The 23637-nt window shown below is 57.5% G+C and overlaps 9 protein-coding genes across 9 annotated transcripts; 5 read left to right on the top strand and 4 right to left on the bottom strand.

Moving 5' to 3' along the window:
- Positions 1-7: 7 nt before the first annotated feature.
- BJ171DRAFT_122430 (uncharacterized protein) lies at positions 8-1044 on the bottom strand. Its single transcript, XM_053105579.1, has one exon. It carries the CDS (start codon positions 912-914, stop codon positions 123-125), a length of 792 nt encoding a protein of 263 aa, XP_052966367.1. The 5' UTR covers positions 915-1044; the 3' UTR covers positions 8-122.
- BJ171DRAFT_122412 (HotDog domain-containing protein) lies at positions 924-2622 on the bottom strand. The gene is made up of 2 exons (XM_053105576.1): positions 1625-2622; positions 924-1456 (listed from the first exon to the last, which is right to left on the bottom strand). Exons 1-2 carry the CDS (start codon positions 2477-2479, stop codon positions 1019-1021), a joined length of 1293 nt encoding a protein of 430 aa, XP_052966366.1. The 5' UTR covers positions 2480-2622; the 3' UTR covers positions 924-1018.
- Positions 2623-3888: 1266 nt separating this feature from the next.
- Positions 3889-8781, top strand: BJ171DRAFT_122399 (uncharacterized protein; the record flags this gene model as incomplete). Its single annotated transcript, XM_053105575.1, has 7 exons — positions 3889-4218; positions 5190-5249; positions 5384-5813; positions 5924-6226; positions 6512-6874; positions 6998-8221; positions 8421-8781. Coding segments are annotated over 7 exons (2925 nt in total), but the record flags the coding sequence as incomplete, so codon positions are not given.
- On the top strand, positions 8782-9911 carry BJ171DRAFT_122375 (uncharacterized protein). The gene has a single exon (XM_053105574.1). It carries the CDS (start codon positions 8928-8930, stop codon positions 9771-9773), a length of 846 nt encoding a protein of 281 aa, XP_052966364.1. The 5' UTR covers positions 8782-8927; the 3' UTR covers positions 9774-9911.
- Positions 9912-10576: 665 nt separating this feature from the next.
- On the top strand, positions 10577-12323 carry BJ171DRAFT_122367 (uncharacterized protein). The gene is made up of 6 exons (XM_053105573.1): positions 10577-11058; positions 11173-11232; positions 11330-11502; positions 11700-11712; positions 11846-11924; positions 12000-12323. The coding sequence occupies exons 1-6, from the start codon at positions 10682-10684 to the stop codon at positions 12180-12182; spliced, it is 885 nt and encodes a 294-aa protein (XP_052966363.1). The 5' UTR covers positions 10577-10681; the 3' UTR covers positions 12183-12323.
- On the top strand, positions 12219-15386 carry BJ171DRAFT_599446 (male sterility protein-domain-containing protein). The gene is made up of 5 exons (XM_053114936.1): positions 12219-12396; positions 12466-12794; positions 12932-14274; positions 14443-14635; positions 14826-15386. The coding sequence occupies exons 1-5, from the start codon at positions 12232-12234 to the stop codon at positions 15172-15174; spliced, it is 2379 nt and encodes a 792-aa protein (XP_052966362.1). The 5' UTR covers positions 12219-12231; the 3' UTR covers positions 15175-15386.
- Positions 15387-15834: 448 nt separating this feature from the next.
- BJ171DRAFT_582257 (uncharacterized protein) lies at positions 15835-16937 on the bottom strand (the record flags this gene model as incomplete). The annotated part of the gene is made up of 3 exons (XM_053114162.1): positions 15835-16212; positions 16399-16616; positions 16724-16937. The coding sequence occupies 3 exons, from the start codon at positions 16935-16937 to the stop codon at positions 15835-15837; spliced, it is 810 nt and encodes a 269-aa protein (XP_052966361.1).
- A 424-nt stretch (positions 16938-17361) lies between these two features.
- On the top strand, positions 17362-20471 carry BJ171DRAFT_506836 (uncharacterized protein). The gene has a single exon (XM_053111160.1). It carries the CDS (start codon positions 17411-17413, stop codon positions 20333-20335), a length of 2925 nt encoding a protein of 974 aa, XP_052966360.1. The 5' UTR covers positions 17362-17410; the 3' UTR covers positions 20336-20471.
- Positions 20472-20840: 369 nt separating this feature from the next.
- Positions 20841-22913, bottom strand: BJ171DRAFT_582255 (uncharacterized protein; the record flags this gene model as incomplete). Its single annotated transcript, XM_053114161.1, has 8 exons — positions 20841-20951; positions 21068-21197; positions 21459-21509; positions 21602-21714; positions 21840-22101; positions 22299-22404; positions 22567-22647; positions 22814-22913. 8 exons carry the CDS (start codon positions 22911-22913, stop codon positions 20841-20843), a joined length of 954 nt encoding a protein of 317 aa, XP_052966359.1.
- Positions 22914-23637: the final 724 nt, after the last annotated feature.

Raw genomic sequence — 23637 nt, 5'->3', positions numbered from 1 at the left:
TGTGGATACAGATAGATTCAGATAGACGGTATGCAGGCGGCAAGAAATCAGCCCCGAGCAGACTGAGGTGGCTCGCGCTGCCTAATTATGCCCCGGGGAGGTGTTAGGGGCAGGGATGGGTCTCAAGCAATGTCAGAGAGGAGGGAGCAACGGGCTTGCGATGAGCGAGGGAGCCTGCAAGCGATGGATGGAGACGAAAGGAAGGCCGGCGAGGAAGGCCGGCGAGGAAGGCCGGCGAGGAAAGTGGCTGTCCTGCATTCCAGCCCTGTGTCGGCGGGAGCAGTGGAGGCCGAGCCAAAGATGCCATCGGCGGCCCGGATTCGAGCGACGCCAGGCGGCGGGTGCCAGGGCAAGGCGGGGCCAAGGGCCATGCTCCGAAGGGTCTCGACAGGACGGTTGGGTCGCAAGCTGGTAGTCTTGTGTTGTTGGCGGTCCCTTGGGCTCGCTGGACCCCGCTCATGGGTCGCCGACACTTTCATACGGCTGTGGGTATTGTCCCGGGAAAGAGAACGCTTCCGCACCCGAAAGACGAACGGCCGTCTCCGGTGCACGACGGTGGGGGCTCTTGGATTCTGCCGGGTGCTTTGTCGGTGCGGCACGCCGCCATGCAAACCACCGTTATCGAGATGCGGCGGCAGAATGGCGCCGGGAAAAGCCAATGCAGCCTTGGGATGGATGCAGGGCCGTTGCATGAGTACGGCAGGACAACACGACGGAGGCGGCCACGAACATGGGCATGAACATGGACACGTATGGCCACGGCCATCGACCGGGACACTATGTTCAGGGTTGGCTGCGGGTTCCAGCTCGGCAGGCTGTGCCTGTTGATGCAAAAGTGATATTGACGGCGACTGCAGGCTTGAATGGACAGCCGCGGTGAGCAGGACATGGGGCAAGTACAAGGCCGATCGCATACAGCGCCGTGATAGGATCCACAATCCACATCGGATCGGCCCGGTCGTCTATCACTGGCCGGCGTCTACGGCTGCGGACGGTAGCAGTGGGTGTGGCAGTGGCTCTAACCCTCAAAAGCAGGAGTGTCCGGAGCGGACCATTCTGTCTCGACCTTCTTGATCACCTCGACGACTTGCTCCGGGAGGGTGGTCTTGGTGTTGTTTTTGAAATCAAAGGACACGATGACGGCCTCGCCCTCGGCACAGACCTTATTGAGCCGATGCGAGACGATGATGCAGGACTGCGTGAAGCGATCGGGCTTCAAGGATTCAAGAGGGACTCGGGTTGCGACGGTCACGGTGTCGGGATAGGTGACCGGGGCTCGGTAGGTCAGCGCACACGACTTGACGATGGGCCCGATATGCGGGGGAGTCATAATGGGGCTCAGGTAAGCCTGGGCCTGAACAGGGTCGAGGTTGGCCTTCAGGATCTGGTCAAAGTAGGCGATGCGGCCACTTTCAAAATAGCGCATGTAGTGGACGTTGTTGAGGTGCTGAAAGACCTGTCGTTGGACAGAGCGGTTGGAGTTAGATGCTGCTCGACGGCTGTGGCAAGGCGGGGCACGGCGTGATATGAAAGCGTTGTCGATATGGCAGCAAAGTCAGGCGAATGGCACCGAGTGCCGAGTGCACCGAGGGCAGACGGTTGAGTGGTGCGGCAGGATACGTACATCCTGCTCTCCCCAGTGGATCGGATATGTGACGACCGATGGGAAGCCTTCGACCAGTTGCTTGACCCGTGGCGGCAGCGATGCCCGGGTGGTTTCAGGCAACGACAATCCTCCGATCGGGACGGTGTGCTCCTGGTGGCGGGAAGAGTACGGACGAGCCAGAGGCAGGATCCGCAGGCCAGACGGACAGGCGCTTGATGATGTCGGATGGAGGAGACGCTGAGCGCCATTAACGGCACCCTTTGCGATGATGGTGTGAGCCCGATGCCGATGGACAAGGGGGAGGAAGCCTGCCAGAGAGCGGGGCATTTGATCGTGGATCGAGGGTGCGTGGAGGGAGAATGTGTTTGAAGAGGTGGATGTCGAGCGTCGTTTGGAGGCCGATCCGACACTTGAATTCGACAAAGGTTGACGAAAGCACAAACGAATGCCAACGAAACAAGCACAGAAACACGAGACCGGGAGAGACCGAGACCGAGACCGAGACCGAGACCGAGACCGAGACCGAGACCGAGACCGAGACCGAGACCGAGACCGAGACCGAGACCGAGACCGAGACCGAGACCGAGACCGAGACCGAGACCGAGACCGACGAGACCGAGGCTCGTAGGGTTGGCAAGGGCACCGAAGCCCTTCCCGGCCGATCGACACAACAGCCCGAGGCCGATCCGGCAGGCCAGCCGATACGGAGACACCGGCGACGGAAGCGATGCACCGGAGATGGCCCGGATCCGGATCGCCATTGGGATAGCAAGTTCTGTCAGGCGGGGTGGCACCGAGGCGCTCGCAGTGGCGATCAGCTTGTGCACAGCGAGTCAGCGTCGGGTGCTCGCATCGATGGCTACGACGCTGCATTCAGAAACAAACGGAGCACTCGCCCGAACATGTAGTCGTTGGTATCCTGCGTCCGATATGCCATATGCTGCCCGAGCTGATCATCTCGGCAACTTCCGAGTGATGGGCGATGGCGACTCAGCGACACGACAGCAGGATCAGCTTCTCCGGGACGGATCGGCGGCTGGTTTGTTGGCTGGTTTGTTGGTTTGCTGGGTGGCTGGATCCAAGCCACACGTGTGTCGCACACACAATACGCGCAGCTGATTGGTCCGTGGCTGCCCGTGCAACACAGGCGGCGAGCGGTGTGCAATTGGTCCAGGCGGCCGGACCCCGCCCCGGGGCGCGGGCGCCGAGTCGGCCGCAGTCGCCGCAGCGCCAGCGACGCGCACAGGCACGCGCGCGGTGCCAGGGGGTCCGCCACACACCGACCGCGTCGCACAGGTGGGATGCTGCGCACGTGCTGGATTGGCTTGCCGGTGGCAGTGCAGTCCGCCGCTGTGACAGCGCGACAGCAGCAAAACGGGCAGGACAATGCCACGGACTCACACGGGGCCGAGTCCGACGCACCACTCGCCGCGCGCACGCGATCGACGAGCCCGGTTGGCTGTTGGGCGGGCAGCAGCACCACCAGGAAATGGATCGCTGTCGCTGGTGAGTTCGACAAGCCCGCAACGCCATTGGCCAGTCCCGACTCCACGTGTTGCTGGCAGTCGCGTCTGTGCTGTGTGACACGCCGGTGATGTGTCAGCGCCGCGTGTGTGTGTGGTGCTCTGTCGGCCAGCCGATTGGCCAGCAGCCGGGCAGCGTGCTCCTCTCGGCGGCGCGTCGCGCAGAGTCACGCCCACAGGACAGCACGTCACCGGCGCGCACAAACTAGTGCATTAGCGATGGCTGCGCAAGGCTCTGCTGCGCACCAACTGTCGCAATGGGCGTGACAGCACCGATTGCGCCGGTGGACCGCGACACACCGGGGCCAATGGCGAGCGAGCCAGCCCACTGCGACAATGCACCAACAATGCAGCGACAATGCAGCAACAATGCACCAACAATGCACCAACAATGCACCAGCATGATATCGCTCCAGCAACAAAATCATCGTTATCGCGTCTGCAGAATTATCACCATCGCATCAACACGATGCTCATGAGACTCACTCTAAACAGAACATTCGCCGTCCACCCAGCGCATCCGATCATCAGAAGCCCTTCACCAGTGGTGCTGCGATCGCCGAAAGCAACACGCTGCGTCGACACAACACTCGTCTTGCCCAGAGCCAGGGGTCACTGCAGTCCAGCCTTACTCCCCCCCCCGCGCTTGTCCTGCGCTGGATTGCGCTTGGCTGTGCTGCTTGGTGCTGCGATTGTGCCCACAGCCAGGCTGTCTGCCTTGCAAGCCCGTTCCCATCCGCGGCTTGGCCCCCCCCCCACCATCCCGAGCCAACCTGCATTCGTTGTCGGGGGGCGAGCCTCTGCCCCCGCGGGTCTTGTCCGTCGTTGCGGTGTGCCGTTCTCGACGGCCGCTTGTCCTCCAGCGCCGTTCTTGTCCGTCTGGATATTCCGTCGTCTTCTTGCCCCGATCGCCGCTGCCCATACCCATCGTCTCCAGCATCCCGTCTGTCTGTACCTGGATTCCCGCCGTCGCCGCCAGTACGGACCCGTCTTTCCAGCCGAACCCCGCATCGTTTCCGTCCCTGTTGCTCGAAGCGTAGACGCTCGAGTGCCAGTTGCTTTTATTTCTTTTTCTTTTTCTTTTGCAAGGTATGTTGTTGTCCGTTTGCCGTCGCCGTCATGACCGTCACCGTCCTTTCACCATGGCGCCCGCATGTGCTATCGCTGCGGCATCTGCATCCGATCGCCGAGGAGCCCTCCGGCAGCCTGCCGCCTCGTGTTAGCTCAGCTCCTGGCCAGCGAGAAGGGAAAAGGATGGCGGCCGCTGAACTGGTTGGGCCGACGGCAGCTGCTACGTCGGGGCATATGAAGCCGCTTCGTCTTCGCACGGAACTGCCTCGTCGTTGCCCGAATCGTCTCTGCGTTGCCTTGGAACCAGATGCAGCGAGTCTCTGCTTGGCGACCGCTCGGCCAGCCAAGCAGTAGCAGTAATGCTATCCGCTGCAATCGGGTAGACTGGGCACTCGCATCCGCCCATCCTCTGCCCTTTCTCCCTCCAGCGTCTGCTGTTGCGCCTGGGCCGGCAGCAGGACGAGCACACCCGCGGAGTCCAGCGTCTGGAGACGATCGTATCCGTTCGGCGGGATCCTCCGCGCCCGCTGAAGGCCCTGGGTGCCAGCTCGTGCTGCTGGTGGACTCTCCATCCGATGCTGCCGATGGGGACTCTTCCATCCGATGCTGCTGTGGACGACATCGAGTCTTGATGATGTATTCTATCCGGCACTTCGGGGGCGATCCCACTCTGCATCCCTTTGATTCCCTGCATCGGTCTCCTCGACCATATGTATCCATCTTCTGCTCAATCCTCTTCCGGGCATTCCATCCACACCGACCTGCCCTTCTTTGCTCCTTTCCCACCGCCTTTGCTCTTTCGGCCATCCTCCCCATCGCTCGCTCTGGCCCTCGGGATAAACATAAGCCCATCCCGCTCCTGCGTGCGGCCGTCCCTGCCGACCCTCTGTCGCTGTGCGTGGGTTCGGCTGCTGTCTTTTCCCTTTGGGTTCACCGCCAGCCTCTGGAACTGACCTGTCCTTGCGTCCTCCCCTCCCCTCCCTCACCAGGTTCGATCGGCCTCGAGCCCCTCTATCCTGCGCTTGCGCTCCATCTCAGCTTCGGCACCGGTCCGTCGTCACCCCCTCTCTCAGGCCCTTCCTCCGCTTCGTCCCTTGCGGCGCATTCTCCTGCTGGCTTCGTCTGGTACTGAAGAACACGAGAGACCTGATCTCCCTCGACCCTGGCTGCTTCTCCCTTCCAGCCGCCACCCGCTCCAATTTCCAAACTGCTCTCTCCGTTCCACATGGCCAACACATCGTTCGAGTCCATGCCGTCCTCGGGTGTCGATCGGCTGCACCCTTCCCACCCAGACCCCAGCTTTGTCGGCCTCTATCCCTTAAAGTCCTCGCAGAACGACCCGTTCATCCCCTTTGCGTCGCAGTCGTCCTCCGCTCAGGGCACCAGTCCGCTCCTCCTGCAGCAGCAATACCCCCTGTCCCTTTCCAAGAACGATCCGAGCCACCCTACCTTCTATGCATCAGCCTATGACAATGCCGCCCCGTCTGGGTACGGCAGCATTATGCCCTCGAGCGCCGTCTTTCCGTCACCAACATCAACCCTGTTCGAGCGCTCCATCGGTGTTCTGGCATCGAGCTTTTTGGATCAGATTGGTGTCGAAGGTCCCTTCGACGGTGGGTTCCTTGCACCAGCACCATTCCCACCGACTGCTGCATCCATCGCCAAGCACCCGTGCGACATCAGATCTAACGGCTCCACCCCTCTTCCCCCTGCTGTTCCACAGATATTTCCTTCTCCCTCAATGGCTATGGCTCCTTCCTTGGCCCGAACGGCCTGCGGTCCGATCTGGATCCGGCGGCCAGCGGCCTCGATGATTTGTCCATCCCGGAGCCACTTGATTTTTCATCGTTCATAGCCGCCCCGCCAGACAAAAAATCTGCAGATCTGTCGGCCATGGCCTTCCCGGGCACCTCTGACCCATCACTAGAGCAAGCGGCCCCGGATGCCCTTGGTGGCGACCTCAGGGCCGGCGAAGTTGCCCTCGACAAGGTCGACTTTTCCTCGGGTATGACTCTCGGATTCGACGGTACGTGCGATGCGACCGCTCTGTTGTGCCTGGCGATTGCCGCTCCACACAGGCCGTGCCCCTGGACCAATGCTTCTTCTCCCAGCCCGCAGTGACTCATGCCAGCCCAGCCACCCTCTATCCGCCTGCGCAATACTGTCCGATCTGATCACTTGTCTTGCATGCCGCATTGCCGACTCCCATGGCTCTGCATGTGTATCTATCTCCAGCTCAGTCTCCTAACATTATCCACCACCCCGCCCGCTTGACTGCATTCGTATTCATCGCCACCATCGATGCAAGCAGATCTGCAAAACAACCCCACCTTTGAATTCATTGTTGGCGACTTCCTCAACGGCATCGATCGAAAGTCCATGGCCGACCCAGCCGATCTGTCCTTTGACTTTGCATCCTCGATCGTCAAGACCATGAACGGCCTCGCTCCAAGCTTTGCCAGTCAGGCCAACCCTGCTGTCCCAGTGGTCTACCACGAGAATATGCTGATGGTTGGCTCCAATGAAGGCGCCGACGCCCTCAGCAGCGTTCCTATGAGCGATGGCATTTCCGTGAGCAACGAATGCTCGGAACGTGCCCCGACTGTCCAGCGCGGCATCGACTCGTCGCTGCCGGACCTTTATCCTGGAGGCATCCATGCGCACGAGCCCACAGGTTGGTTCCTCATCGCTTTGTCGCCTGCTCAGCGGCCTGGCTGTCCCAGCCGCTGGAACCGACAGCCGTGGCAGTCGTGAACAGCCTCGCTAACAGACCACCACTGCCACCTGCTTTGGTTAGATCTGCCCACGCCGTCAACGTCGCCCAACTACCAGGCCGTGGTCTCGAATGCAGCCACCCCTACCACTGGCCTTGTGGTCAACTCGCCAATGTCGCTTCCCACTCACCCCGACGCTGCGGCCCCGTCCCTCGCGGGCTATATTCCGCCCGAAGGCTCAATCTTGCACCCCACCGCGCTCGACTACCTGTCACCATCCGAGCCCAGTCAACGGATAGGCGGCGGCCCCATTCGCACATCGTCGACGGGATCGGCTCGCTCCCATGGAAACTATACCCACCTCCCCCACGCCCATCCGTACTCGATCCCCGCCAGCGCCACTGCCTCGGCCCTTGCCGCCCCCGCTGCCTATGCCCTGCACCCACACCAGAAGCTGCGCCACCACGTCGCAAGCACCAAGCCGAAAACCATGAGCATGATCAGCTCCCAGAGCCATCCCCACTACCGACCGCAGTCTGCCATTGTCCGCCAGTTCTCGCAGTCTTCATCCGACGGCACCGGCTCCCAGCCACAGGTGGCCGGCGTCCGCTCCGTGGCCTCGCCCTCTTCGCAGTACCGACAGAGCCCCAGCTCTGGCACCATTGCGCCTGGCGTCCTGCAAGGCGATGCTTTCGATGGCCTGAGTGCTCAGAACCCATACGTCAACGGTATGGCCCTGGCGCTTGGCCGCGACGTCTACCACGGCCACGAACTGGGCCTCTACCAGACGCACCCTTACGGTGTCCGATCCTATGGCTACGTCCGCCCCATGGCAGCCACCTATATCCGCCCGGACCAGATGGAGATGTCTGGGCAAGGCTTTGGCTGCACCCTGTGCCCCACTGGAGTCTCATTCGCCTCGGTCGAGCTGTTGAAGCAGCACCAGATCCAAGTTCACAACACGGCTGTTGTCACGGCCCAGCACCAGAGCTACCCCGCCACGGCCTCCAAGTTGCAGCAGTCCCCCGACGACCGCCACTCTGGGAGCCTGGCCAACCCCGGTGCCTCGCCATCGTCCTCGAGCGACCGATCGCCAGTTCATACCCCTAACCAGTTCTCGAAATCATCACGCCGTCGACTCGCCGACGAATCGGCGCCCGTGTCCGATGCTGAGGACCTTGATGACGAGGATGACGACCTCGACGACGACGAGCAGAACCCGAACAAGGGCTCGTCCGAGAACACCCCAGGCAAGAACAAGGTGTACTACTGCAAGTTGTGTCCGCAGACCTTTAGCCGGAGCCATGGTATGTATGCCGGCCGAACTGCCGTCGTGTGCATGGTGCCCGAACTCGCCGCTATGGCGCTGGGTGTGGGGCGACGATGAAGCAAGCCAACGATGAAGCAAGCAAACGATGAGCAAGACTGGCATCACCGCTCCTGTGTATACGGGCGCCGTTGTCTCTGAGGGCCCCACGACTGACTCCTGTCGCCCACCCTCTCCAGATTTGAAGCGGCACTATTACATCCACACCCAGGAGAAGCCCTTCCACTGCAATCTCTGTGGCAAGGGTTTCTCGCGCAGAGATGCCCTGCGGCGGCACGAAAAGTCGGTCATGGAGGGAAAGAAGGTCCAGTGTATCGGCAGCGGCATAGGAGTCCGTGGTGACGGCAGTGGCTACATGAACTCTGCGACCCTTACCGCCGCGCAGATGGGATAGACTGGCTCTGTCCCGCACCGCACGCCACCGCCCTCTCCAACATCCAACGCCTTTCCGTCGCCGCCGTCACCGGCATCCATTTCTCAGCGTCAAACAAGCTATCAAGCAATCAAGCAATCGTCACCCCCCTCTCCCCCAGTCACTTGCACACATTCTCTCTCAAGCATCTCCGCCCCAGCGCTTTGTCTCGACCGTGCTGCATGTCTGCAAATCATCATACTTCATCCCCTTTCAACGCCCTCACATCTTCCACCGCACCACTCCCAATCTCCTCCGCAATCAATACAACCGCATGTACACTTTTTTTTTGTTTTCGTTTTGGAACTGGATTCCCATTGGCTTCTCTATCTCACCTCTCCATCCGGCCTCTCCATTTGGCTTCTATCTTGCAACACTCTTCTTTTTGCGCCTTTGGTGCTCTTTTGATTGTTCGTCGAGTCAATACCGAGCGATGACCACGTTCCCACTTGCCCTCTCTGTTCATGCTGTCATGGATCGAGTGTCCGGAAGTGGACCGCAACCTGGCTCTTTCTTAGTTTACCTTGGTTCGGTCGACTTGACTCCTGAGTGGCCCTCGCCGGTTTGGCGGAGACCCCAGTCACTCATAGCTGGCCATTCCAGCATCACCCATTGCGGTTGTCCCTCCATCGATCAGTGTGGAGGGACACATGTTCCCAACCCCAGCACTGCGATTGCCTTTTATCCCACGTCGCCTCCTATGTCCATTGAAATCCATGGTGCGTCTTCCACTCGTCCAAGACCGCCACCTCCGGCTCAACAGAAACGAAAGAACTACCCAATATTTATTTTTAGACTTTTATTTTTTTGCTTATGTGTTTGCTTGTGTGTTTGTTCATGCAGATTTGAGTTGGATTGTGATGTGTCTCTGCCCCAACTCTCGAGTGGGAGGCTCCGATCCCATGATTCTCGGTGCCCCATCTGTGTTCATTTCGCTTTGTTTTCGTCCCCATTTTCCGTTTGTTTTGTTCTGTTTTGTGTTTCCGATTGTGTTCTCTCTAGCATCTGTACAATCTCGTTCTCCCCTGCCTTTGCACCCCAGTCGACTGGGGGGAGGGGAGACTCGGTTCTCCATCTCTCGCTTCTGATCGAATATGCTTCTCTCATACATCAAAAATGAAATGCCCAAGAACGCTTGGCGAAATAAAATGACCAAGTACAGCGAACACACACATTATTCAAATGGATGCATCTCTCACACCCTCACATCGCGACATCAATGCCGGCTGATCGTCACCACAGGAGATCGACCGAATATGTTCAAGGCGATGCTCTCGAAATCAGCGAAACCCGAGCGATGTCAACCGGGACTGGAAACAATCGCGGCCTCCAGACCGTGCTCCCAACCAACGACGAACAACGATTGCAAGATTGCACTTGAGCAAGCGGCTCGTCTCACTTGTGTGTTCGATGATGCCCACAAGATGTGCTGTTGCGGGACGACCCAGTCAGAGTTGGTGTCCTCATACCAGGATCATCATCAACCTCTGTCCAAGAGACCAAATCGAGCCTGTCCCTGGACTGCGGACGGATTATTCTTCCTCTGGGTGAGGGGGCGATTTGTGCTGTGGTGCGTTGTGTGCCGTGGTGTGATTTGTGCTGTTGGTGGCCACAATGAATATCCGCCAGCCAGACACAAACAAAGACATAAGAGTGTCGAACTTGCCCATGTGTTCCCACCGAGTGAACTGTTCGCTGGCTGAACAGTGGATTTGCAAGCAGCTTGCTGGGCGAGGCAACAGCACAGCATCGAGGGGCAACCAGCCAGACCCACCGCCCAAGCACAGAGCCGGTCACGCTGGCAGACTCAGCAGCTCGAGAGGAAGCACGAGCACTCGCTCAATGCAATCTGGCAAGCAGCCAGACCAAGCCGTCATCTCCTGGCTGCCCAGACCGACAAAAGGCGCTCCCCTCGCCCTTTCCCCTCGTCATCGTTGTCTCGTTTCGCCCTTTCGGCTCCCTCCTCGCTCCCCTGCCCCCATCTGGCTTTGGCATCGGCACCTTTGTCGCTTCCATCCCAACCCCGGCATGCTCAGGGCCATCTCCTGTTGTTTTGGAGGGTCCGCAGACCCGGTCGACGACCGAGATGTCTCCTCGCAGACCCCTGTCTCCCAACAACCAACATTCCCTTCTCCGCCCGATCCCTTGGGTCCCTGGCTCCATCCTGTCGAGTGCCTCGTCAACATTGCCCGCGACGAGCCCGATGCCCTCCTGATCAACACATATGAGAGCGGCGCCTCGGAGCGACTCAGCTATCTCCGTGTGTGGAAGCAGGCGTACTCGGTCGCCCAGGCTCTCAAGGCTCTCCCTGGCTGGAACGACGACGACCACGAGGTCATCGGCACCTTCTGCGAGGCCGAAGCCAGCTGGGTGATCTTCTCATTTGCTGTGTGGATGCTGGGCAAGTGAGTATCTCTGGTCTGGTCTGGTCTGGTCTGGTCTGTCTGTGCATGACATGACTGGGAATTGTCCCTGCCATGACCAGGATCGAGTCTCATCTGTCCCTTGTTGCCATCCAGGAAAACACTCAACCTCGCTCTCAATCTGCCTGCTGCTGCCCGCAAGGCTCTGTGCGAGAGGTTTGTCCTTGTGCTGGTCTCACGTGTGTCTCAGGAGATTGACATCCCGGAGACCTCTGTGCCCAACCTGACTCGACCTTGACTCCAATCGAAACAGATACTCCATCAAGTACATCCTCTACCACCACACCAAGCCTGGCCGCACCATTGGAGTGACGCTGGTCAATGCCACCACGTTCCCAGTGCTGGACAACGTCCCACCCCCGTCTCTCGAAGTCTGTGAACCCCTTGATGAGTTAGTAGCGATCGCCTGCACCTCTGGAACAACGGGTATGTGGGGTGGTTGAGCGTGATGGTCCAGCAGCAAAGCAGATGGTGCAGTGGTGGATAGAGTAAGATGGTAAGTGTGGTGGATGTGGTGAGTGTGGTGAATGCGGTGAATGTGGAAGGTGATACGCTGACGATGCATATCCAACCCACAACCCGACTCCTTCGTCCTGCATCCTGGCTCCTCGTCACTCCCACAGGCATCCCCAAGTCGTGAGTTCTCCTGTGGCTTCTGATGCTGTGAATTCTGTTTCTGTGTCGCACCTGATGCTTGTTCACATTCCCAAAGTGATCACATCACCACTCGTTGACTGAATCCTTTTGTGTTTGATGTTGATTGTTGCAGGTTCCAGTTCCCACACACTGGAGCTATCACTATTCGAACATCCATCGGGATCAGCAAGTGTAGTGTCGGGCTCCTGCAGGTAAGAATGGAGGTCGCGATGAAACACATCGACGAGCATTTAGTGATGGATATTCTGACAATGGACTATTCGTAGGCCCCGTCATTTGCGGCAACATTGACACTCGTGTTCAGTGCACTCAATCTTCAAGGATCCGTGTGGCTTCCAGAGCCCACATACAATATTGTCGAGAAAGCAAGGAATGTTGCTCAAATCTTGGATGACGGTGTTGCCTTTGTATTAATAGTAGGTCGTGGACAACTAAATATTCGGGAGTAATTTTGTTCACATGCTGATGTCACTCATCCTCCCTCAGACTCCCTCGTTCATGAAGTTGATCATCAGCACCGCGGTTTCCCGGAACCCGAATGTCAAATTGACGAAAACAAAGAAAATATTGATTGGCGCAGAACTCGTACCAATGAGTGTCATCCACATGACGAGGGAGAGATTCCCAAATGCCGAGATTCAGTCGATATATGGCTCGAGTGAGGTACAGTCCACGTCACTAGGTTTGCATCATCAATGAGCTGGCAATGACTTGACGCACTTACTCCACCAGGCAGGAGTCGTAGGAGCATTTTCATTTCTTCGGATTCCAGCCGACAGCCCCATCCCAGAGAAGCTGGTCTACAAGCTGGCCAAACCTGGCGTGCGCTGCCTTCTCTTTGACGAGAAAGGCGAGATCATCGATCCACGGTACTCCAACAGCGGAATCCTGGTTTTTGCCGTCGATCCCGAACATCCTGCCAAGGACCATCCGAACTTTGTCAACGCTGATCCCAACGACAAGCTGTCGACTTTCGGCTTCCTCGTGGATGGCTCGCCCCGAGTCTGCACCATGGACTGGGTCGAGATGGTCAGCGACAAGGAGTTCAGTGTTGTTGGAAGGTGAGTCTGGAGACTATTGTGTGCTTGATCCATGAGAACTGCCATCCACACTCTTGGTTCCGATCCATTTGCTCGCTGGATACTGATCACTTTCATTCTCACACCTCACACCTCACACCTCACACCTCACCCTCCAGATTCGACCAGAAGATCAAAGTCAACGGTGTCTATGTCGACCTCAACGGCCTCAAGGAGCTTGTCCACAAGCACCTGTCCCAGGTCATCGCCGACTGCTACTTCATCCACACCTCCGAGAGGAAGATCATCTTGCTCTACATCCTTCAGGAAGGATACAACCCCAACCTGACCTCGGCCGATATCATCCGAGTCGTCGAGGACATGTTCTTGCTGCTGAACGTCTCCAAGGTCCCCATCCACAACTGCCTCAGGCTCCACGAGTTCCCCTTCAACGACTCGGGCAAGGTCGATCTCAAGAAGCTCAAGCGCATCGCCGAGAACGTCGAGCAGTACGGCCAGGCGGTCGATTACCCGGCTCTCATGGTCACCAGAACGTTCTTGACCAAGATTGCCTTCAAGATCTCCGAGTTCAGCAGCCAGATCCTGGACAACCCTGGTCTCTACGGCCGCAACTTTTACATTGGCGGCGTCGGCTTTGACTCGCTGAGCATCGGCCGCCTGGCCCTCGCCCTCAGGGAGGAGTACGGTGTCGAGATCTCGCCAATGATCCTGCTGTCGAACAGCATGAGTCCCAAGGATGTCGCCCAGCTGGTCGTCGACATTCTCGACGACAAGCTGGTGATTCCGCCGACAATCGATCTGGCTGCCGAGGCTGCCAAGCTCGACGATGCGAGTGTGACGGCCGAGGGTTTCCCTCCGTTTGTCTATCCCAAGGAAGTCCGCGGCATCGTCCTGACGGGTGCAACCAGCTTCCTCGGAGCATTCCTGATCTTTGAGCTGGCACACAAGTTCCCTCGAGCCAAGATCTACTGTCTGGCACGAACCGAGACCGAGAAACTGGCCTTCCTCCGCACCTACTCCAACGCCTCGAGGCTGGTGATTGCATCGCGGAACAAGAACGATCCGTGGTATGACGTGCGAGACCGGTGGGTTGGTCTGCGCGGCGACGTTTCCAAGGAGCGATGGGCACTCTCGGACGAGCGATGGAAGGAGATTTGCGAAGAGACCGACATGATTGTGCACAACGCCGCCGAGGTGCACTGGCTCTACAACTACAACGAGCTCAAGGCAACAAACGTCCTCAGCACGGTGACGGTGCTGCAGCTGGCCACGACGCACCATCTCAAGGTGGTGCACTACATCTCGACCATCGGGACGATTGCCATGGCCAAGGGCTCCGACAAGCCGCTCGAGGAGAAAATGTACTCCAACTGGAACCTGTCGGGCGGCTACTCGCAGACCAAGTGGGTCTCTGAGCAGCTGATCAACAAGGCACGATCGAGGGGCGTGCCTGCAACCATCATTCGGCCAGCAATCATTGCTGGCGACAGCGGATACGGAGGTGAGCCGTGGTGGTGTGGTGATGTGTGATGTGGTGAGGAGGTGATGTGGTGGTGGGGATTCCCTCCTTCGTTCCCTCGACTTGGCCATGGGTTGATGATCTTGTTTGTCAAGCGACACCCATCCATCGACCGACACTGTTTCTCACCCTGTTCACTCCATCCTCCAGTGTGCAACACAGACGACTATATCTGGCGATACGTCGAGGGATGCATCAAGCTCGGCATTTGCCCGGCAAACGCCAGTCCCGTCACTTGGACCATGGATCCAGTCGACCATGTTGCCAAGGTGATTGCCGAGATTGTCAGCTCGGAGGAGGCGCTGTCCAAGTTTGTGTTCCACATCAGCGACTCGGAGCACAGGTGAGGATTGTGTGGAGTGGAGTGGAGGGTGAGTGTGAGTGTGGGTGTGGGTGTCAGTCGATGCTGTGCTTGGCATTGAGCGGGTCGCAGATGGACATGTTTGATGGCGGACATCGTTGGCCATCGCAATCACCCCTCACTCACTCACTCACTCACTCACTCACTCACTCACTCACTCACTCACTCGCAGTGTCATCACCGAGAAGCGTGTCTTCGAGATCGCCGATTCCGTTGGCTGGACCGTCCTGCAGGACACTCGCGAAAAGTTCAGGACCATCATCTGGCGCAACCCATCGCCCGATAACCACGCCCTGCTTGCGTTCATGCGGATGCTGATGGACCTGTCCTTCAGGGTCGACAACACCAACACTCGCTCGATCTACCCGACGCCGTGTCCCTCGCCCGAGTTGGTCGTCAGGAAGAGTCTCTTCCACTTGGATCGGGTGTCCTATCTCGACCAGCCCACGGCGGCGGAGACCGAGCTCAAGGACGAGGAGTATCCCGATGTCCGTCCCTTCACCCGCACCGGCCGCCACTGATGTTGTGCTGGCTGGGCAGACCGATCGATCAGTGTCGTCTCGCTGCCCTTCCGTTCTGCGGCCGAGTCTTGTTGACTGCCAGACACTGAACACGATTGATCCAACATTGAGATGTGTGTGGTGTGTGGTGTGTGGTGTGTGGTGTGTGGTGGATGGTGATGAAGATGGTGGTGGATTGCACTGTCGGCATCCAGTCCTTCCTGCGTCGCATCGGGTTCTCACTACCGCCAGCGGACAACATCCGAGATATCAGATCCAGCAACTTGTCCTTTGTCGTGACGATTTCGATTTGCTTTCGTCTTTCCTTCTTGGCCATGTTGCTTTGGCTCCGTCATCTGGTTCTTCCGAGGCCCCATTGGAATAGCCATCCGGCCGGTCTCGATGCACCGCCAAGCAAATGCCATAATGTGGTCGAACTATGGCCATGTTCACACACCGCAGATGATAAACTGGCAGCCAATCCATTGTTTCAAGATCTCGAGCGATTGCCTCTGCATGTGCGAATCAATATATAGCGACGCACTTGTCGGCGTGAATGTATTCGCAATCCAGACAACAGGGGTACGATTGCCCCATAGTATTTGTGGCAACACCATTACACCCGACCGCTGAGATGATATGCGTATGCCTGCATCCACTTTGGTCTGGATCCACTCGTATTCAAATCTTCTTCAGATGGTCGAGTGGGACATAGCCTCGCTCGCCTTTGTCGCTCTCGACCAGAGCCCAGCCATCGGGCAACTCCTGGAGGACCACGACTCGCTGGTTGAGTGTGATGCTAATTTCCTCTGGCTCGACTGCCGGGCGGGTCGTCGTCACCTCTCGAAAATCGAGTCTTGGATGTGCAGCACCCGCGACCGGAACGACCACATAGCCCTGGACAGCAGAAGGCGACAGCGAGCGGTCCGATGTGGTCGTGGTGCCTGTGGACGAGGAGGCAATCGAATAGGGCGGCGGCAAATCTGCCAGCCTCACTTTGGTGGGTACTTCATGGTGAAGGGGCTGGGACTGGGAGGGACTGGTGGATGTTGAGGTGGCCTGGAGTAGTGACGATCGAGGAGGAGCATCAAGATGCCTATACGTTCCACCTTGTTTTTCATGATCCTGAAGTGCAACTGGCTGATCTCGGGGAGCCCCAGCATTCGGATCGATGTTACTGAGATCATGATGGTGGCTGGCAGCTGGGTGCTTGGCAGCCTTCCGTCGGTTTTGTATGCACGCCACCAGGACACCGGTCAACACGATGGAGCCTCCGACGATCGATGCCGTGATAATGATGGTGCTCGAGTTGGAGCCTTTATCGGGGCCTGCAGTATTCGAGTCAGCGCCGCCGGCTGGAGAGCCAGCAGCAGGGATGGGCTGCGGTCGGACTGGATCTTGAGTCTGGATGGGAGAGCCATTTCCAAAGCTCATTGTGAGGATGCCTGGAGGAGGTGCCTTTGCTGTGGGGAGCTGGATCGTAAAGCGATGTGAGGTGTCAAGGAGTGTTGTGAATTTGTGTCGGTGAGATAACCCTCCATTTGTCAGTTGTGGGTGCGTCATTGCATACCTGTGGCACTGAAGCTACGTCTGATGAGGTGGAAGAGGAGGAGAGAGTGGAGGAGGAGGAAGTGGTGGCGGTGGTGGTAGTGATGGTAGTGGTAGTGGTGGTAGTGGTTGTCGTGGTAGTGGTAGTGGTGGTGGTTGGGGGCGTTGATCCGGCTTGGATGGTCAGCGCAATGGCACCGCCGTAGCAAAGCTTCTGGGTTGTCAATGGCAAGCATAGTTGCATCATGTACCGACCAGGCACCAGGGTGGAGGGCACCTGAATGCTCGTGGACTGTCCACCAGCGACGGTTGGAGCAACATCGGCACCAACATGGATGGCGTCGCTGATCGGGCGATTCAGCCACAATGTTGCCTCCTGATTACATCGCCAAAGAAAGTGAGTGGTTTCCACAATGACGACCCCGGTCAACGTCGAGCCTGCACCTCATCCTACTGACCAGGAAAATGATATCGAAAGGCTCGGCTGGCGAGAGACCGCTCGACGAGGCTGTCCAGATGGCTCGTGTGGCTTGTATGAATCGAAGACTTTGATCGGCATCCGAGCTACAAGATTACCCTGGATCCCTGCCGCCACACCGCACGACCCACCACGAATGTTCCTCGCCTGCTTTGCTCCTCTGCTCTTTTGCCTGGCCTTGCCCTCCTTTGCCTCTCCTCCCCACCCTGCTGCCGTTACCCACCCCTCCTGATGGGACCAAAGAGGCTGCGCTCCGCCAACCGCTCCTCTCCGGTCAAATCTGCGAGGATCGACTCCGCACCTGCAGATCTGCTTCATCGAATGCAGTCGCAGCTTAAGCACGCCGAGACCCAGTGTTCTCTCGACAGCCACGATCTCCTGACCATCCTGATCTGCAACGAGGCCTTTGTCCAGGTTGTCAGCCTGCCGGCCCTCAGCCGCCTCCCTTGCCTCGCCAAACGTTATGCCGGAATCCTGTCCTTCGTTGGCAACAACCAGTGGATCGACAAGCTCTACAGTCATCTGGGGCTCACAAAGTCGATCTTCGATAGTGTTCCGAGCATTGACCCAAGAGCCGTCCTCGAGGGAGTGTGTTCTTTCCTCAGCCGCAAGAATGACCTCCCCCGAAGCCTTGAGGCGTACCAGAGGGAGCTTCAGCTTTGGTGGGCCCTTGCCAGGTCGCCTGCGTTGAAGTCAAGACTCTCGGCCTTCTTGTACCAAGCCATGCAAGAGAGCGTGGTGCATCACTGTCACTGCACGGCGTACATCGATCCATCGAAACTTCAAGACCTCGATCCCGCACAAAAGTTCCGCCTCATCGATGCATCGAATATCATGCGAGAGACAACGTGCGGAGAATGCACCAACGAATCCATCTTTGGCGAAACTTATCGGATCATTCGCTTCGACTATCATCCATTTCACACTAAAGCCCAGGCGGCTGGGCTCCTGCCGCACGAATATGCCCTGTTACTCTCGGATGAAACAGGCGACCTGACCCTTATCGATTGCTCGTTTGCATCGCTGTCGGGTTGGCCGGAGCTGCTCGCGATCCACCACCTTGCGATTGTCAGGACTGCATGTGGCAATCCAATCCAGAGCCTGGAGGGCATGCCTCTGATCCCAAACCTGACGAGACTGACGCTTCCCGATTCACTCACCAGCCTCAGCTATCCCCTAGAGGAGCTTGAGCAACTCGATATCCTCGATCTTTCTGCGTGTGCGCATCTCACATCCCTCGAGGGGCTGTCGCCGTTGTCTGGACTGACGACGCTCAGGCTCCCAGCAAGCATCAGCACGTTCGAGATCCTTCCTCACGATCTCGAGGCGCTCAGTGTGCTCGACCTTGGTGAGTGCACGCAGCTCACCTCCCTCGTCGGGCTGCCATTATTGCCGAGTCTAGAATCTTTCAGACTTCCTCGATCAATCGAATCACTCGACGGCATGCCAGCCGAGCTCAAGGAGCTTCGAACTCTGGACATGCTGGACTCGTGCCGGCTCAAGTCGCTCAAGGGTCTTCCGCCGCTTCCACGTTTGATAAGACTGAAGCTGCCAAAGTCCAACCAGCGTCTCAGCGATATCTGGGACTGGATCCACTGCGTCAAGGAATCTCGCGAACGCAATCGTCTCGCTGACCAGGGCCAGCATTCCCGCTCTGCAGCCTCATCCTTGCGCGAGCTGTGGATGACACTACCGCTCAGCGGGTCCGATGCACTTTGTGGCTTGCTCGGAAAGCCTGCATATAACTACATCACTGTGGATAGACCTGAAGGTCTCTCCGACACGCTTTCATTGGCGCCAAAGCTCGATTCGCTAACGATCGCTGGGTCGATGTCGAGCTTGGACGAATTCTGCCAGCCGCCGAGTCTGCCCGCCGACGAAGATAGGGGGCAGGACAAAGGTGCAGACCAATCTGCAGGCCAACATGAGGACTCAGGACCGCCGTACAGCGCAGACAAGCTCCAGCTGGAATCTCTCGTTCTTCCCGCATCAATCGAGTCGCTGGACCGAGTGCCCAAATGCATCTGCTTGGCCAGGCAGTTCGATCTATCGGCCTGCTCGCGACTGCGATCGGCAAATGGACTTGTGCAGCTGGAAAGAATGAGCACTCTCACGCTTTCGGCATCAATCGGTACCCTCGAATTCATGCCAAATCGACTCGACTTGATCAAGTCGCTGACGATAGAGGCGCCGGGTCTTTGGTCTCTCAAGGGGATGGCGGCCGCTCCGTTGCTTTGCTATCTCTCGCTCGTCGCCCCCATCAAGAACCTCGAAGGGCTGCCCTCGACTTTTCCTTCGCTCAACCAGCTCGATCTGGCTGGCTGTGCAAAGCTCGAATCGTTCAAGGGGTTTCCCACGATGCCCAAGCTCGAGAGCCTTTATCTGCCAAGCACCCTCAAATCTATCGAAGGACTGCCCCCCGTGCTCGATTCGGTCAATAACCTGAGTCTCCAGTCTTGCTTCAAATTGACGTCCCTCAGAGGTCTTCCGAACATGCCCAGGATCCGTCTGCTATCCTTCCCGCCCTGTCTCGAGCGCCTAGACATGGCAGCTGTCCAGCTGGAATCGCTGGAACGACTTGATATGAGGGACTGCAACAACATCACCTTGCTGGACGGCTTGCCACAGACACCGCAGCTGAGTCACATTATACTTCCGCGCTCGCTTTTGAGTCTGCAGGGGCTGCCCATGGAGTTGACTCACGTAACCGAACTCGATCTGGGGGGCTGCGTGCGGCTCAAATCGCTTGTCGGGTTCCCAGCCGCACCCAGCCTCAAAGCTCTCGTGCTCTCCACAGCGCTGGAGGACTTGCAAGGCCTTCCGCAGTCTCTACCGGCCCTCCAGGACTTGCGCTTCGTGTCGCCGCCGTATCGCCTGTCGAGGCTCAAATCCCTGCGTGAGTGTCCGCATCTGTCGCAGGTCTCGTATCTCGAGCTCCATTCGACCTTTAGCAACTTTTCGATGTTACCTCCGAGTCTGGACTCGGTCACGACCTTGAGCCTCAAGGAAGTACAAAATCTAGCTTCGACTGGCGGGCTTCCCGATATGCCGAAGCTCAGCCGAGTCCGGCAGCCGAAAAACCACACGAAAATGCCCGTGTTCAAGGAACTGGGGGCCATTTTCCAAAGAGATGGCCGAAAGGTCCACATGTTCTGAATGATTTGGGTGCAGCAAGATAGCCTCGTTGCTATTTCGACTCTGTGGTCTCGGAATCGATTCGCTTGCTTCCGAACGATGTCAACCAGCGAAATTACACCCTATAAACACTACAATGGTAGCTATGGTGTCTGAATATAGCGGTAAAGGGAGAGAGCCGAGAGCGATAGGCAGCGGATACCATGGAGCCTTGTTGACTATTTTTCTCGCTGCGTCATCACACCGCCATTGCTGCTCTCGATCATTGTTGTCAAGCTTCGGTAAGAGTGAATTCCCTGCACTGCGCTCGAAGAATCAGAGGCCCTCGTCTGTGACCGCCTCTGTTCAATGACGATGCGTATATTATCTGATTCGCTGTGTGATGCAAGTGTCGAAGGAAAGGGCAAAGAGTATGATTGATTGTGAACATAGATACATGGGTGTCGGCATTCCGGGTGGTGGAAGCAAATGATACCAAAGCGCAATTTGGACAGATGATGGGCCAAGGATTGAGGGCCGACGCCGCTCAATACCCTATAATTCGACGGTTGTCTTTGGACATTGTGGCGAGAATGGGCTTCTCCCAGTGGCCGATGGCCGTATTGACGACGCTGTCCATATCGGCGACATTCTCGATCTGTACGGAGAGAGGGATGGAGTTGTTGTTTGTCAAGCAAACAAACCAAATCAAGTACTGCCTCCTCAGCATATTCACGGCGATTCAGTCGCGCTCACAACGCAGCGGGCACTCACATCTTTGACAATAGCGACCATTTCGGCTGCGTCTCGGCAAGAGAGCAGTCGAGTCTTGACCGAGAGAAGGAGCTCGAGGGCAATGTACGGAAACACAGCGGATGCCCCGCCGACCACAATATCCCAGATACTGTGCGCAGGGCTCGACGAGGATGCCAAGGACATTCGAAAGCGAGTAGACACATGAAATGTATCGGCGTGTCGATGTATCCGGAGGTGGGCGTTGCGTTTGAATGGGTGTGCCGATGGAACGAAGCGATCTCGTTCAGTGTTGGTGCTTGTGCAGTTTGTCGACATGGTTCCAGGCGCCTTCTTCCTGGCACTCGTATCTGCACTCGAATCCAGCCACACTCACTCATTCCCGGTAGCTCACTCAAATCCAGCGACTCACCTCTCCAGAGGCTGCGATGGAATGATGCATGCAAACAAGGTGCCGAACCAACTGAAGGCGGATAGTGGGGGCGTTAATCGATCCGACGCATGCCGGGCTGCCGCTGATGCTAGCAGAGTAACCATAGCGACGCCGGGTCGTACCATTCATAAATATCGGCAAAGTCACCGCCCATGATCTCGAGATGGAGATGGAGCGGCTCGCAATGTGTCTTGAGCAGCGAGTTCAGCACGGCGACATGATTGTCGATCGACTCCTGTACCCGCGAGGGACAGGCTATCAGCTTCCCTTCACAGCGAACATTGGCAGTGTGCACATTGCTTGGATTTTGTCGAACGGGGGGGGGAGGACTCTCTCCAGCATTGGGCAAGTCTCATCTACCTTTGTGGTCTCGCCTTCCAGGCCCTTCCAGAAGCCCTTGAGCAGCCAAAACGCATCCATGCAACTCAGATCGCAAATCTCGAGCAAGGCTCTGGCAACATGCACAAACTGGTCCGAGAGCGCCGGAATCTGCATCCACGGACTCAGCGACCGGCTATGCGCTGCCATGTAGAGCCGCAGCATGCGATGGATCTTGTGTGCGGCCGCATCGAGGTTGGTCGCTTGCGCATCTGGATCGAGCACCGGCTGTCGGAGCGATTCACTGGGCGACCTCCCACCCGATGCCAAAGGCCAGCGGTGCGAAAAGTTGAGAAAGCCGGGTTTCTGAGTCGGGGAAAGCCACCGGTATTGTCGCTGGACGACTCTTGTAGCTGATGCGAGCCAATGACGATGATCTCGGTCCAGCCAGGCCTCGTCCCAAGGCTATTCCCCAAACACCACACCTTCCTGTCCACTTACGATGTTGATGAAAACAAGAGTCGCTCGGCGGTCCATAGGGCCTCAAACTGGGACTGTCGTTGCTCGTTGACGTCGCTCCAAGCTTCCTTGGCGAGCGGCAGGACACCTTGCAGCCATTATGAAGCGTTCGTCAGTCAGTTCGTTCATTCATTCATTCATTCGTTCGTTCGTTCGTTCGTTCATTCATTCGAGACAATGCGATGTGAGTGGCAAGGCATGAGCCGAAAGAGATGAGGGGCCAGGGAGGTTCCGAGAGTGATATTCTTACCGAGCAATACCTTCCACACAGAAACCCGATCCGAATGCGGGATGCGAACCCACAGACAAAGCTTCCTTAGATTCTCGGTATCTGGCAGCCAACGAAGAGACGTGGATACATGAGTGAAATATAGATGTGTGGAGATATATGACCGATACCCAAGTTGCTCCCTTCCATACTTCTATCGCAACGCAGCAAGCTCAATCCATTGGTCGTCGCAACATAGACCCTCGGTTCCGCATCTGAACACCCTTACCCAGGACCTTGTCGCCGAACACGTTTTCCACCGAGAGCTTGGCTTGAATGGTCTGGACGCCCAGAGACTTGTAGTAGAACTTGCGAAAGTTGGGCTGCATCTTGCTGTGAATGCGACGGAGGAGGAGGAGGAAGTGCTGGGTGTGATCTTGGGTCTGCAGGGGGGGGGGACAGACTTTGTGTCGTGGGGCAAGAGCAATGATCGGCCGCGATAAAATGGCCTATCCGAGGATGATGATAAGAATGAATGGGAGGAGGAGAATGTGACGGTACCACAATGCGCTGGTGCTTTGAATGGGGGCGGTCGATGCGGATCGGTGGGGAGCGCCAGAGCAGGCGGTTGTTGTCCCGAAAGCGGGATCGGTGCGGCCAGCGGTCAGCGGCCAGCAGCCAGAACCAGACAACCGTTTGGTGCCCAAGACCGCTTCCTGGCTGTCCGACCGATTGCAAACCCGCTGTTCGCCACCACAGCCTCCCTCCCTCCCCCCCTCATTCCAATGTCTCTGTTTGGCGGCGGTTCTTGCATGGCATTGGACACTGGAATGCAATAGTGTATTTGCCGCTCCCAAGATCAACAAGAGTATCGATCATGACACTGAGTGGAAAAGCGAGGGAGATGAAAAAACGTGTCCAACCATTGACCAGAAAAACAGAGAGCATGGACATGACTCGAGAACAGACGCAGGAGGACGATTGTTGGATTACGCCCCCCCCCCAAGGACAGATGACTCAAGGTGGAAGAAAAAAGCTTGGTGGTCGAGCAAAGTCAGACCGAGCCCAATCAGGTTCGAGCAGGCGAGTAAAAGTGCGAGCGAGAGAGCAGCG

The sequence above is a fragment of the Polychytrium aggregatum genome (assembly GCF_025602895.1).
Source record: "Polychytrium aggregatum strain JEL109 chromosome Unknown BJ171scaffold_20, whole genome shotgun sequence".
Lineage (NCBI taxonomy): Eukaryota > Fungi > Chytridiomycota > Chytridiomycetes > Polychytriales > Polychytrium > Polychytrium aggregatum.
Note: the sequence above shows the minus strand (reverse complement) of the source record. Positions and strands in the feature narration are given on the sequence as shown.